Source organism: Geotrypetes seraphini, chromosome 10 (genome assembly GCF_902459505.1).
Source record: "Geotrypetes seraphini chromosome 10, aGeoSer1.1, whole genome shotgun sequence".
Classification (NCBI taxonomy): Eukaryota; Metazoa; Chordata; class Amphibia; order Gymnophiona; family Dermophiidae; genus Geotrypetes; species Geotrypetes seraphini.
In genome coordinates, this window is record NC_047093.1 from 121662250 (window position 1) to 121677098 (window position 14849).

Below are 14849 nucleotides of genomic sequence, written 5' to 3' on the forward strand. Positions count from 1 at the left end.
ATACAAGGGTATAGATAGAGGATTACTGCACAGGTCCTGGACCTGTTGGGCCGCCGCGTGAGCGGACTGCTGGGCACGATGGACCTCAGGTCTGACCAGGTGGAGGCATTGCTTATGTTCTTATGTTACATGTGTATCAGATGTAGTTAATTGGCACGAAGCTTGATAAATACTTAGCATCAGCAGGCAGTTTCTAGTTGAAAGCGTAACTTACACTGCCATTCTAACTTCTCTCACACGCAAATGCAAAAGGAGGTTTCAGCGTGGACTATTCTTGCATGCGCTTTATAGAAATAGTTGCCGTTGTACTTATAGACGTGTCATCAATAGAGGAATTTGAAACCGTGGATTTGTGCTAGTGTTCAGCACCGATTTGGTTTGCAGCTCTGTCATTATAGATTAGGAGCTTAGAGCCAATTTTTTTGGTATGTAGTTTCTAGCACTATTTATAGAATTTACCTCTGAATGTCTGTGATGAAGCATGTTATCTCTGTAGGGCTATGTCAAGCCTGGTCATGATTGTGCAACTGGGCACGCTTCATGCTCCCTCTCTGGCCATGTTGACGTACAATCTGAGGGCTCATCTTTGCGAGGCTGTTTTAAAATCTTTATAATCTTTTACAATTTCTGTAGATTCTCTGGTTTCTCACGTCTGTCTTTCTTCACTAGATGATAAGCTCTGGAGAGCAGGGATTATTTCCAGCGTGTCTATGTAATGTGTTAGAAATAATAAGGAATGCTAGTTGTATTTGCTGAGCAGTCACTTTCACTCCTCACCATAGCCTGGCCAGAGTATGATCATGACTCCTTCACCCAGTCACCCGTTTGATGGTTTGTCTGGAACTTTTGGGACTTTAGAGTTCTCACACGTGTGACTGACTTTCCTGCTTGTCTGTGGAAAATGAAGTTGCTTACCTGGAACTGGTGTTCTCCCTGGGCAGAAGAACAAGTTAGTCACATATACTGTACTTTCCCACCCCCTTCCACCCCCACCCTCCCCTTTGAGGGTATGAAAACCACATATTTTCACTTGAATTGGTTATTGTATAAGACTGAGGGGATAAAGCATGTTCAGCAAAAGGCTTTTTGGGGGCTGTGCCGCCTCTGTCCTTGGTGATGTCAGATGTCATCCACATGTGTGATGGCCTTGGCCGGGTGTCCATGGAGAGCAGCAGCTGTAGATAAGCAGTTCAGAGATACCGTGGGAATGTTTTGATTGGCAGTGCAGCGAGGCTGTTATTAATCCAGCCCCGTGGGGAGCAGATGTAAAGTAGGTGTGAGTTATTTCATGTACTTATTCCACGAGAGCACCACCCACCGCTGACTTTCTACACGAATGTCAGCATGTCTACATTTAGCTGCATTCACGAGAAAGGCAGGGGAACATTTTAACCTTGGTTGTATGAGAGTAAAAAAAACATTTTATCCGTATCAAAGCCCTTGGTAGGAGATTATTGGACCTACAAATGTTGACAGGTTCTCAAAAGGAAAGGCCCTTTCAAAGCTGCCCACTGAAAGAGTACCTGCACAAAGGTACTCCAGCCAGGACAGCATAAAAGTGCAGATATTGAACATAGGAGGTCGATAGGCAGCGCAATACAAGCTCACTGCTGGTGCTGATCCTGAAAATTCAATGCTGCACAGTGGTTGGTAATTGGCATTGAATTTCCAGTTTAATTTTCAGCTGCTGATACTCGGTGCTAATTGCTTAGATAAGCCTACTAGTTGTCTTGCCTGACTATCGACGCTAACTAGCCATATTGTGCGATATAGCCAGTTCGTCGCTATGCTCTAACCATGAATATTCGGCAGAGGTATCTCCCACTGAATATTCATGGATAGCCAGTTAAACACTTTTTAAGTGGTCAGCGGCCTTTGCTGACCACTTAAATAGCGCTGAATATCAGGGGGAGGGTACGTGCCTTGTGGCATTCCTGGCCTTGTCATGCGTGAACTTGAAGCAATCATATGATCAGAAATACAATCAATATGATCTCACTTATATCAAAGTGATCTACTGATGTTTCAGTCCCTTCCTGATAAGGTGGATAATGTCCTCATTAATAATGCAGCAATCACTTCCTGGTTAGTGACCTTATTAATATCCCAGTGATGCAGTGACTTCATTAATAATGCAGTGATCCCCCCCCCTAATTGGGCAGCATTTTTCAAACTGTTCCCCTTGCTGCATTGTAGTGCATATTTCATAACACTGGACCTTGTATGTAGTTAAGAACATAAGAATATGAGTTGCTATACTGGGACAGACTGACGGTCCATCAAGTCCAGTATCCTGTTTCCAGGATCTAGCTAGATCCCAATGAGTGCTGCAGATTTTATGCTAGGAATAAGCAGTCCATCTTAATAATGGCTTAATGATTTTTCGTTTAGGAAATTATCCAACTATTTTTAAACCCTGCTGAGCTAACTGCTTTTACATACTCTCTGGCAACAAATTCCAGAATTTAATTACATGTTGAGTAAAGAAATATTTTCTCCAATTTGTTTTAAATTTACAGCTTAATAGCTTCATTTTGTAGCCCCTGATCCTAGTATTTTTGGAAAGAGTAAGCAAGCGATTTATGTCTATCCATTCCACTCCATTCAGTATTTTATAGACCTCCATCATATCTCCCCTGATCTGTCTCTTCTCCAAGATGAAGAACCCTAACCCCTTTAGCCTTTCCTCATAAGGAAGTCATCCCATTCCCTTTTGTTGTTTTAATCGCCCTTCTCTGTACCTTTTCTAATTCCACTGTATCTTTCGTGAGATGCGGTGACCAGAATTGAACACCAGAGTGACTCGAAGGCATTATAATATTTTCATCTTTTTTTCTATTCCTTTCCTGATTATACCTAACATTTTATTTGCTTTCTTAGCCTTTGCAGCACATTGAGCTGAGGGTTTCAACGTGTCCTCAACAATGACACTTAGATTCTTTTCCTGGGTAGTGATTCCTAACACAGAGCCCAGCATCACATACACATAGCTATAGTTCGGGTTCCTCCTTCCCACATGCATCACTTTGCACTTGCTCACATTAAACGTCATCTGCCATTTTGACACCCAGTCTTCAAGTCTCACAAGGTCCTCTTACAATTTTCACAATCCTCTTGTGAGTTAACAACATTAAACCAGTTTGTGTCATCAGCAAATGTAATTATCTCACTAGTTATTCCCCGTCTAGATCATTGATAAATATGTTAAAAAGCAACGATCCCAGTACAGACCCCTGGGGAACCCCACTTTCTACCCTTCTCCATTGAGAATATTGACCATTTAAACCCACTCTGTTTTCTGTCTTTCAACCATTTCTTAATCTATAACAGGACATTACCTTCAAATGCCTTTTGAAAATCCAAACACACAATGTCAACCGGCTCACCGTTATCCACATATCTATTCACCCCTTCAAAGAAACAGTAGATTGCTGAAACAAGATTTCCCTTGACTAAATCCATGTTGGCTTTCTCTCATTAATCCATGCTTATGTGCATGTTCTGTCAATTTGTTCTCCATCATTTTGCCTGGCACCAATGTCAGGCTTACTGGTTTATAATTTCTCGGATCATCTCTGGAGGTAATGCCTGTGCATAGCGTCCTTCGGCATAGATTGTCAGCTTTCCCTTTTGGTTTAAATGTCTGTGGAGAGAAACCTGTGTAGATTGGTATTTTATCTTCCAGTGACTTTCCTGTTCCTCTTAGCCAATCTGTGCAAAGTCCATTTCATCTTAATTGGGTAAAAAAGGAGCTCCCGGAATTCTTCTCTAGAAGTTCAATGGCTGATATTCAGAGTGTCTGTGCTCGTACTTCGAAATTGACCTCTTTGAAAATGCTCTCTAGCTGAGTTTCTAAATTTTAATGTTAGTTGCTGTGGGGGAGGGAAGAAGGGTGGATGATTTTCAGCCCTACAAACCTCATTTAAGGTCCTAAGTGCAAGCAAATTAATAGTGGAGCGAAATTTAGTAATCAAGAGTTTTAGATACTAAATTTAGTTCAATTTTCACCTGAGAGCTTTGAGGGTAGTTTTAGGACAGGAAGCATAAAGAAATGCAACACTATTGCAGTTTTAGAAAGGGAAAGTTGCATGTTTACCTTCCCTTTGTAAATTAACACGTGCCGGGGGAACTGTACATGCCGAAAAGGATGTGCTGTAAACCTTAAGCTCAGCCTGGCCTTAAGCTCTGCCTGGGACTCCCACTTACACAATGCTTAAAAGTGTGTTTTGGATCACTGCCTGATGCATTAGTTTTTATAAGCCTATCCAGCATGTTATTTTAAAAGCGTCTCTTTCCTCGTATGACATCCAGTTTCTAAAAGCAACCTCCTACGTTCAGCAGAAAACAAGCAGCTAACTTGACCAACCTAGTCTAGATTTACAAGCTCAGGGTTTTTTTGAATCTCAGGCTCTCGGTCATCTGATGAGTGCTGGGGTGTGACTGTCTGCATTGCAGTGTGATATGCAACACTCTTTGCAAGGAAGTGGGGGCTTAGGCAAGACACGGGGATTAAACCCCACCTCAGGGCAACCAAGGAGTGGCTACTCGATGGAGCTCCCACTCTTGGAAGCTGAAAGGTTTGCATCAAGATTAAGATTGGAAAGCAGGTGCCCTTGGTTTGTGCTGACCTCTCTCATTACTACCGTATCATGAAACTGAACAGTACTTTGTGCTTGTAAGGTAAAAGTGAATCCTGTGGGAGCAGCCGCAGCTTATCTCTTCTGCTCTCTTGTAGCTGACAGTGACCTGGTATCTTGCACAGAACATTCCTGTCTTTTGTCTCAGAGGACTCTCTGCTCAGGGGCAGATGCACCCTACAATCATTCTGACACCAGCAGAGGTCTCTGGACCAGAGTTTGAGAAGCCAGATTTAAAGGAGTTTCGGACAGTGTCAGCTATTGCAGTTACTGTTAGAGTGCTCATGCCAGGTCAGTTTTAGCTAGCTGTAGGCATTCTGTTTCCCAGATGCAAAGTCAGCATTCAGTAATCAGGAATGCTTTGGAAAGGAAGGTTAAAGCAAAGAAAACCCTGGGCACTGTCAACCTTATTAAGATGCAGCTGGATTCGCCTGTCTCTGTACCCAGCACTGGTGCCCAAAGCTGGTACCCAGCACTTCTGCCTCTTGGGAACCCCAGGTTCAGAGCGCAGACACTGTCCAGTGAGCTTCTTATTAAAGAAGACCTTTTGGTTTCTCACTCTTTGGGCCAGATACTGGAAAGTGGAGCTGATCCCCTCCCCTCCCCCCTGAAATCTCCTTCCAGACCCATGCACTGGTGAGGGGACTGAGCAAGGCTGTGGAATGCTCACATGAACAGTAAGGCTGTGAGAGATGTTGGTGCAGAGCTGCAAGCATGTCAGAGAGTCTCGGCAGCACCAGTCAGAAATATGGGGTGAAGCTACCGTAGCTAGCAAGTCACTGCATTGAGCTTTCTTACCTGCTCGGTTGATTTCAATGATTTCCTCCTGAGCTAGGGGGCAGGCATCTCCCGGGGTACCTCTGTGGGGTGACTGCATGTCAGGTTTGCAGTAGTTGGGGGATCCTGGTTGCGGGGGCCGTGGGATATGCTTATTTTTTTTCTTTGGTAGTTTCTGCTTGGCCATGGCGAGAGAGTAGTACATTCCAAAATTATTGACAATGACAGGCACCGGCATTGCGATGGTTAGCACACCAGCCAGAGCGCAAAGGGCCCCCACCAACATGCCAGACCAGGTCACTGGATACATGTCTCCATAGCCCAAAGTTGTCATAGTTACCACGGCCCACCAAAATCCAATGGGGATGTTCTTGAAGTTGGTATGCGCACTGCCTGTGATGTCATCTGGATTAGCTCCAATCCTCTCTGCGTAGTAAATCATGGTGGCAAAGATCAAGACCCCTAGGGCCAGGAATATGATGAGAAGAAGGAATTCATTGGTGCTGGCCCTGAGGGTGTGACCAAGAACCCTGAGCCCAACAAAGTGACGGGTCAGCTTGAAGATCCTCAGGATCCTGACAAATCTGACAACCCTTAGGAAACCCAGGACATCCTTCGCAGCCTTAGAAGAAAGGCCGCTTAAGCCAACCTCCAGGTAGAATGGTAGTATGGCCACAAAGTCAATAATATTCAAGCTACTTTTTATGAACTCAATCTTGTCAGGGCAAAAGAGGACACGCATGAGGAACTCAAAGGTGAACCAGACGACACAAATCCCTTCCACGTAGGTGAGGAATGGTTCTGTCTCCATCTCGGTGATGATCTCTATCCGGGTGTCATTCCCATTTGTATATGTTTCCGTCTTGTTTTTGAGCTTGTTGAATGCCTCGTGGGTCTCTAGGCAGAAGGTGGTGATGGAGATGAGGATGAAGAAGAGGGAAGCAAATGCGATATACTGTCACCCAAACATGAAAATAAAGAGAAAGCAGAGAGAGAGAGAGAGAGAACTTTAGCAAAAGACAACTTTCAGCTTAGTTTGGATTTGTCTCTCTAGCACGTCAATTTTTTTGAGCTCTTATAGTGATTGCTGCAAAGAACTGACATTTTCAATATATGAAGACTTCTGCTTATTCTGTTTTGTAGCAGGTACCCCCTACCCCGAAGCAGTACAGAGATCAGATACCTGCCAAAGGGAATGGGGATGAGGGTGGGGGTTGCCGTGACTTCCCTTGAAGGTAAAACCCATGTGTGCATTACTAATTAGAATTTACACCTGTTTTTAACCTTCCATATGACTTGTGGATACTTAGTGCAAGTTGCAGTGCCAATTTAATCTTTCGTTGTTTTCTGTATGATCAGAGGTCAATTCAAGAAAGATTACCTAGTTGGGTGTCTACATTTCATGCACTAAGCATTTTATAACAATGGGTATGTGCATAATTGCCATTCTAGAATACTAGCGTAAGTTGACATTTATGCACCAACACGTAGTCATGACCACTTCTGCCTTGTCAATGACAGATACAAATATGCACATTGTGCTTGCATCAGCGATAGCATCCTATAAAATGTGTGCTAGAATAGTCAGAAGCCCCATCACCCATCTGTGTCCCACCCATGTGAACATTCCCTCTGCAGTTATGCGCTAGATTAATTAGGCACATTATAGAAGAGGGTCATAGGTCACAGGTGTAACTCCAAATTAGTACTAATTCATGCTAGCTGAGGCCAATTGATAGTTCTCACCAATAAAGCACCAATCAAGGACCACTAAGTTAAGCTCATAAGTGGTATTATTCTATAACTATGTGAGCAATTGTGTGCATAGATGTGTACATCGTTTGTAGAATTAGAGGGTCACTAAGCTTTCTGAATAACCTGTGCTAGAGCTCACAAACCAGCCAGGCATCTGCACAAACTTTAATGTCTGAAGAAATCCCCCATTTCTCTCTTCTGTACAATGCCCTGTCCCCTTTCATCTTCCCTCTCTTCATCTCCCCAGTGACTAGACCAAAGGGTCTCACCAGGCTGTTGGCCAAGCCCCAAATCCTTCTCCGCTTTGGCACAGATGCAGGGGGAAGAGAGTACCACCCAAACCCCCTAAGGGGCTGCAAGTTCATCAGCTGAGAGGCACTCTGAAAACTTGTTTCCATCGCCCACTCTCTCACACCTACAAAAATAGTTTCTCTAAGATGTTTATAGATATGAATGAATCCCGATCGCCCGGTTCCAGGAAGGATAACACATTTGTGTGAAATCACATCTTTCCTTAAATATCGAGCTGTGAAGGAAATCATGCGGGAGTGAATGTGGACCAGGGGCCAAAGGGAGGGAAAATAGCTCAGGTACTCGAGCTCTAATCCAAGTAGGGATGCTCAACCAAAAGATGTTTTGTTTAGTTTCCTGTCTCAATTATGGGTGTTTGGGGGGGGTTTTTTGCTTTGGGTTTTACTTTTTTTTTTTTCTTCAGTGTAGAGAAAGCATTGCCAAAAGTGCACAGTATCAATAACACAGAAAATCAAAGCTAAAATTTGGAAGACTTTCCGGACATGTTGAGTAAAAAAATGACCTGGAAATGCACATCCCTGTTTGCCCCTGCTCTGGATTTTGAGTTTTCTCTCATTGCTGCTTACCACCGACTCTTAGCAAATCATTTTAGAAGAAACACTCAAAGGTTTAAATCAGGGGATCTTAGGATTGAACAACTGGACCTGTCTAAGTAGATTTTCAGCATACTTTTATCCACATTCAAAAGGTATCTGAGGGTGCACCAAGCTTGGGGATAGAAATTATGTGCAAAAATATATGCACATAATTAACCCAAGTAACACACGCTCCCATTGGAGGAGACTTCATTATACCCATACTACCAAGAGATTTTCAAACATGACATATGTGGATAGCTTCAGTTTGAAGGTCATATTAATTGGTGCAGAACGAAAAGTGCTGGCATACGCTATCTGGCATCGTATTGAAATTTTACCCATTTTGTCTGCCTGTGCCTCAACTCCAATCCCCGGCTCTGTCCTTGACTCTATGTGTGTGACCTTGGGATGTGTAACTTTATCCCTCTCTGCTTCAGCACTAATTCCTGGCTTTGTCATTGACTCTATGTGTGACCCTAGGATGAATCCCTTTATCTCCTGGCTCTGTCACTCTCTGTGTGTGGCCCTTGGGTGAATCACTTTACCCCTCCATGTCTTTAGCTCCAATCCTTGGCTCTGCCCCTATGTGTGTTTAACCTGGGGGTGGGGGTATGGGGTGTCACTTTGACTCCCAGCTCTAATCCCTGGCTCTGTCTCTAACCTTGTTGTGTAACCCTGGGTGAGTCCCACTATGCTATACCCCAAGAATCATCATTTTGTGCACTTGGGCTCCTTTAGTCTGGTGAAAACAAAAACTGTGGATTCAGATGTTCTGGAGATAATTTATTAAACACTGATATATAAACCATGAAAATGCAATTACAAAAGTACAATGATAAAAAATACTGTGGTAAAAATCCAACCGGACCCTACACGATCCGTATTTCGGTGAACATGCCTTCCTCAGGGGTCCAATAGTTTGCAAACTCACATATAAAGAATTGGACTGAAAACAGTCTATTGTCTTTAAATATGTGAGCAAAGAACACCGCAGACAAGCTGAAGTTTAAAGACAATAGACTGTTTTCAGTCCAATTCTTTATATGTGAGTTTGCAAACCATTGGACCCCTGAGGAAGGCGTGTTCACCGAAACACAGACCGTGTAGGGTCCGGTTGGATTTTTATCACAGTATTTTTTAGCATTGTACTTTTTTAATTGAATTTTCATGGTTTTATATGTCAGTGTTTAATAAATTTATCTCCAGAACATCTGTATCCACAGTTTTTGTTTTCATCGGTGGATTGTTTTCACTGTGGATCATTGAGTCTCACCATTTTTCTTTGTTATGCTCCTTTAGTCTGGGACATTATGATGAATTCTCATTATCCAGGACTTATCTCACGGGAAGAAAGAAGAAGGCGCCAGTAGCACTGATCTGTCTGCCATCTATTCCTTAGACATACTGCAGAGTGAAACTGCTCTATTCCACCTTCTCAGCCAGTACAAAGGCTGCTCCACCTTCATGACCAGTAGAAGGGCTAGTGAGACTCTTCTATTTCACCTTCATGGAGAGTAGGTTGCTTTGCACTATGCTGTGTTCATTCACATTGCAGATTTTCATATAAACACAAAATACAACACACACACACTCACACTCTCTCTCTCTGAAACTGTGATAGGTTTGCTTTCTATGTTGTATTTGGCAGTGTTATACAGTCTCTGTAACAGACCATTTCTCCAAGACCTAATTAGAGCTGCTTCTCTAATTCCATTGGAAATTTTCAGCAGAATGACCAAGAGAGCAGGATCGGGGTGCAGAGAAAAACAGGAGAACTGGAAAATGATGAAGTACAGGTGAGGACTGCAGAGCAAAGAAGGGGGACAGGAGAGAGATGTAAATCAGGAAAGGAATACATGGCAATAGAGGAGAAAAGAGACATACAGAGTAAAGAAGGATGGCAAGAGAGGGGTGCAGGGCAGGAAAGGAGAGAGGGAAAATTGCGAAAGGCCGAAACAAAGGAGGAGACCAAGAAAGGACTGCATGGGAAGAGAGCAAAAGAGGAATGCAGTGGAAGTTGGTTGCACAGCAGGAGAGCAAAGGCAGAATGCAGAGGAGAGAAACAACAGAGAGAAGGATGGAACATTATCCATAGGATGTCATATCAGAACTCTCCACCATTCACTCAGCTCCCAAGAAGATGGAAAAATAAATGGTAGGACACTGGATTGGAATGCCTAAAATCAGAAGATGGGGCAGGCCTTCTTCGTGTTGTCTTAAACCCATCAGTCTCAGGAACATTCAAAAGAATGAAGGGGAAATGGTAATAAAACTTGACTAGAGCATATAAAATCAGAACCCACATCAGGATTTGTTTTTGTTTGCTTAATATCCATCGGTCTCAGGGTTCTGCAGAAGACTGAAGGAAGGAAAGCTGTCTCGAACCCAGACCAATATTTGTTCCAATTATCTAATACACAACCCATGATTCTCCAGAAAATAGGAAAGGAAATGGAAGAAAAGCTGCCTAGAACCCAGACCAGAACACACATCCCATAATTCTCCAGAAAATATGAGAATAAAATGGGGAAAAAGCCTGCCTAGAAAGCAGACCTGGACTTGTTCTGATTGTTCATGATTATGCAGAAGATAGAATAAATGGAAGAAAAGCTGACAAGAATTCAGGCTAGTACTTGTTCTGATGATCAAATATTCATTAATTATATGAGCTTTTACTGTTTGGTCTATTCATACTCTCTATTCCTGATTTCCTGGTGTGATGTCATAAAACTGTTAATGCTGCATTGCTATGAATTATTATCTCAGATGGTTTGTGGTATTGTCCTCAAATACCTCCTGACCAATGTGTCTGCCTTTTGGAATGGGAATGAGACTTGACTCTTTCTGTTGTTATAATCAAGTGGTTCACATATTATTTACAGGTCCTTATATTGTTCCTGGGACAATGGCGTGATAAGTGACTTGCCCAGAGTCACAAGCTGCAGCAGGAACTGAACCCAGTTCCCCGGGTTGCTGCACTAACCATTAGGCTACCCCTCCACTCATATAAGCAGTGGCATAGTAAGAGGGGCAGTGCAAGCATCCATATATATCTCCACCCCCCCCCCACTACCAAGTATGCATGCCACTTCCCTTCCCCCATACCTCTGTAATGTTCCTGGTGCGAGCAGCAACCCCCAACCTGCTGTTGTGTCAGCTCTTCCTGTGAAGTCACTTCCTGGACCCTCACCTAGGAAGTGACCAGAGTCAGAGGAAGAGCCGATGGTGGCGCAACAGCAGCTTGGGGGTACGGGGGAAGGGAAGCACCAGACTTGTGATAGGAGGGGTCGGGGAAGAAGTGTGTGGAGGTGGGAGACACCACACCAGGCGCCTCTCACCCTTGCTATGCCACTGCATATAAGGTACAACGAAATCAAAAAGAAATCCATCAGAGAGGAGCTGAACATTGTTAAAGTCAAATATTCCCTAAGTGTTTAAGTCAAATATTCCCATTTCATCCTGTACTCTTCTATCTCCCTTCAGTGCTTGCTGAATCAGCAATACTCATGACAGATTATGTATTTAAAAAGTACTTTTGGAGGCACGTTGCATTTTAGTGATGAAAAATCTGTTTGTTTTCACACACCCCCATGATCCATCCCAGGTTGAGTCTTCTTATCTTAAATGAGAAGTGTTTCTGTGTAGGCCTCACTGGTTCCCTGCATGACATTCCTCTACCCTCTAAAAATAACTCAAATGCAGGGGTAAATCCTAAAACAATGGGGAGAATAGTGGGACTGCTGCAGTTCAGCACCTTGGAGAGCTCCCGGTGCCCAGCCGCAGGCTGCAGTTCAGCACCTTGGAGAGCTCCCGATGCCCTTGCTCCTGTTCCTCGAGCTGCCCCAGTCCTAAGATCCCTGTTTTGGAAGACGAGGTCTTTGCGCACTTACAGCCCAGCATACATCTCTCTCTCTCTCTCTCTCCTAGCCCTACAGAGCTTTGTTTGCACCATACCATGTCCACTCTCTGCATGCATCAATCTGTGCTTGTGTGCACTTCCCACATTTTCCAGGGTATCGATTCTTGCATTTCTTCAAACGTAATTACCCAGTAAGACAGAGAAGATAATGAATAGGAGGGGAAGAGGAACAGGAGGAAATCTGCAGAGTTTGCTGCATTTTGGGCCTCTCTCCCTCCTCCTCCCCCCTCCTTTGCTAGTGAGTGCGGATTTCTCACTGTACTGTGTGTGTGGACTATCTCACTGTATACTGTACAGTCTGACACTGTTCTGTTGGGCTCATAGACTGTGATTGGGGGGGGGGGGGGCTTCCTATATCGTTTGATTTCATTATTCCCAGTCTGTAAAATGCAAGCTTTTATTTTTGTGACTAGCTGAGAAGGTTGAAAGGAAGGGCTTTTGTGGCCCCCCCCCCCTTCCCTGCTAAACAGAGCCGGGGCCTTCCTGTGACGACTTGCCCAGAAGTGTGTGTGTGTGTAAAAGTGTGACTTAAGCTCCCGTTTGGGTTTCAGAGGAAGGGGGTAAGAGCTTCCTGGAACTAGGTTTTAATTTGAAAATGTTTCTGTCTCCTGTTTGCCCTGTACTGCGTCAGTAAGGTCCAGAAATCGCATTCAGAGGAAGTGATTTGTAACCAACACTGTGGCTTGCTGATCAACACCCCCCCCCTTTCGTACAGGAAAAGATTCTTGGTGTTAAGCAGAAACCTGACTAAAAGATTAACCCCAAAAGGACACCCTGCCGGCTCAGCGTTTCCACATAGCGATGCAGTACCTCCCCCCCCCCTTTGGAGACCTGAGTCTTGTATTACATTGAAGGAAACCGGGTCGGGGAAGGTGGGGGAGATTCTGCTCTATTGGTTTCAGTACTGCACTGCAGAGTCCCGTCCTTATCCCCTTCCACACCAGCTCAGCACTTCCCGCTTCAGCAACTTCTCTCTCTGGTGGCTGCAGCTCCCACTATGGGTTCCCTCCCCACGTGCACTCCTGAGCTCCCCCCACCCCCGCATTAACCCTAGAAGCGACTTTACCCTGGCAGCCTTGGACGAGTAGGGGTCTTCGAAGAGCGCCCAGACCTTGGGCTGCAGTCTCTTCCACCAGCTCAGCCGGCGGCCATCCTCCTGCAAGCAGAGCCTCCGCAGGTCGCCCCCGACGCCCTCCTCCTCCTCCTCGGTGGGCTCGGGGGTCTCGAAGCTGTCCAGCGCCTCCTCGGCGTCCCGGTGCTGCCGGTAGTTCATCCAGCAGCAGGCTTCCACGTCCGTCTCGTCGATGCCCCAGAAGGCGAGCTCCTCCTCGTAGAGGGGGCCGCACACGTCGGCCGGGCAGTGCAGCTTGCCGGTGCGGTAGTAGTTTAGTACATAGGCGAAGACCTGCGGGTGGCGGTCGAAGAAGAACTCGTCCGCCTTGGCGTCGTAGTCGAAGTTGCTGAAGGCGTCGGGCTCGGTGAGCCAGGACAGGCGGGTGCCGGGCAGGGTCTTGAGGGTGCTGCGGTAGGTCTCATGCCGGACCCCCCCCACGTTGATCACGATCTTGTCGCTGTCCTCCGTCTTGCCCATGTCGCCTTTCAAACATGACTTGGACGCCGGCTTGTTGCCCGACTTTCGCCCGCGGAAAGAGGACACGCAAACTGAGCTGATCATAGGTGCCTCCGGTGCCTTTTCTAGCTTCGGGGAGCCTCGTTTTTGGGTTTTTTCCCGGAGAAATCCGCAAGCCCGGATCAGGTTTCACTGGGGCATCGAATCAGCTGCTCTCAGACTGGAGGCGTCATCGCTCCCCCCGCCGATCTCACACCTCCAGCCCCCTCCCCCCAAAAGCTGCACTTCAGAGGCTCGATGCGCGGCTCTGGTCTCCCACAAAGCTCGACCTAGGAGGAGAAAGAGAAGCAAAAGGTCGGTCGGTGGCGCTTTCCAGCAGCCTAGAGGAAGGTGGACTTCAGGCAGTAAGGAAAATGCGTGGGACAAGAAAGTGAGGAGGACAGGGGTGGCTGTGTAGCATGGAAGAGAGAGTGTGCATGCAGATAAGAAGCCAAGCTGAAAAGTTGGGGGAGTCTCCGTTGAGGGCTACACACTTCATCCACTCATTTTCCATCACCCTGGATGTTGACTGCCCCAACTTTGTTTGGTTATAGGAGAGGCCACTGAAGTTCTCAGCCCACCCAAGACGAGAATGATGTGGAGCCATGAAATTTACAAGTTATTCCCCACTTTTCATGTCAATGATCATTGATATATCATTGAAATGAAGTGTGTGCAAGCAAGCATGTCTGTGTGTGTGAAGGTATTTGTCATTACATGTCCTCATATGTGCTTTTCTGTCTATGATTCTGTTTCCAGAGCAGGGCTTGGGATTTATCTGCACGTTTTCTGCCTCACTCCCCCTCCCCTCAGCACTTTTTCATTCTCAAGTTTTGGTGTTTCTGTACTTTTGAAAGGAAACATAGAGTATGAGGGCAGAAAAGGGCCGTCGGCCCAACAAGTCTGCCCACTCAAAGAACTCTCCCCCTAAGCATTTCCCCGGAGTGAACCCACATGTTTATCCCATCGTCTCTTGAAGTCGAGCACTTTGCTGGCCTGGACAACCTGACGTGGAAGACTATTCCAACGATCAACCACCCTTTCGGTGAAGATGTTACCATGAAGTCTCCCACCCTTGAGTTTGAGCGGATGATCTCTCCCCCTCCTTTATCCAGTCCTACTGAAGGGAAACTGTAGATGAAACAGAGAAGCAGAAGGAGCAGGTGAGAGAGAGGGGGGGGGGGAGGGCAGAGATTCCTTACTCTTCCTCTAAAAGCAGGTGCCCTTTCTTGGTTATCTCTAGGGGTATGAGTGCATGAGCA

The 14849-nt window shown here is 45.5% G+C and overlaps 1 protein-coding gene across 2 annotated transcripts in view; it reads right to left on the bottom strand.

The window, feature by feature from the left end:
• The window catches only part of LOC117368341 (potassium voltage-gated channel subfamily C member 1-like), a 48370-nt gene extending 34717 nt beyond the window's left edge, over positions 1-13653 (bottom strand). For both annotated transcript variants that reach the window (XM_033961918.1, XM_033961917.1), the window contains exons 1-2: positions 13045-13653; positions 5436-6369 (exon numbers count right to left, since the gene is read on the bottom strand). In XM_033961918.1, the coding sequence (XP_033817809.1) occupies positions 5436-6369; positions 13045-13653 (1543 nt within the window). The remainder of the gene's footprint in view (positions 1-5435; positions 6370-13044) is intronic.
• Between the last annotated feature and the right edge of the window lie 1196 nt (positions 13654-14849).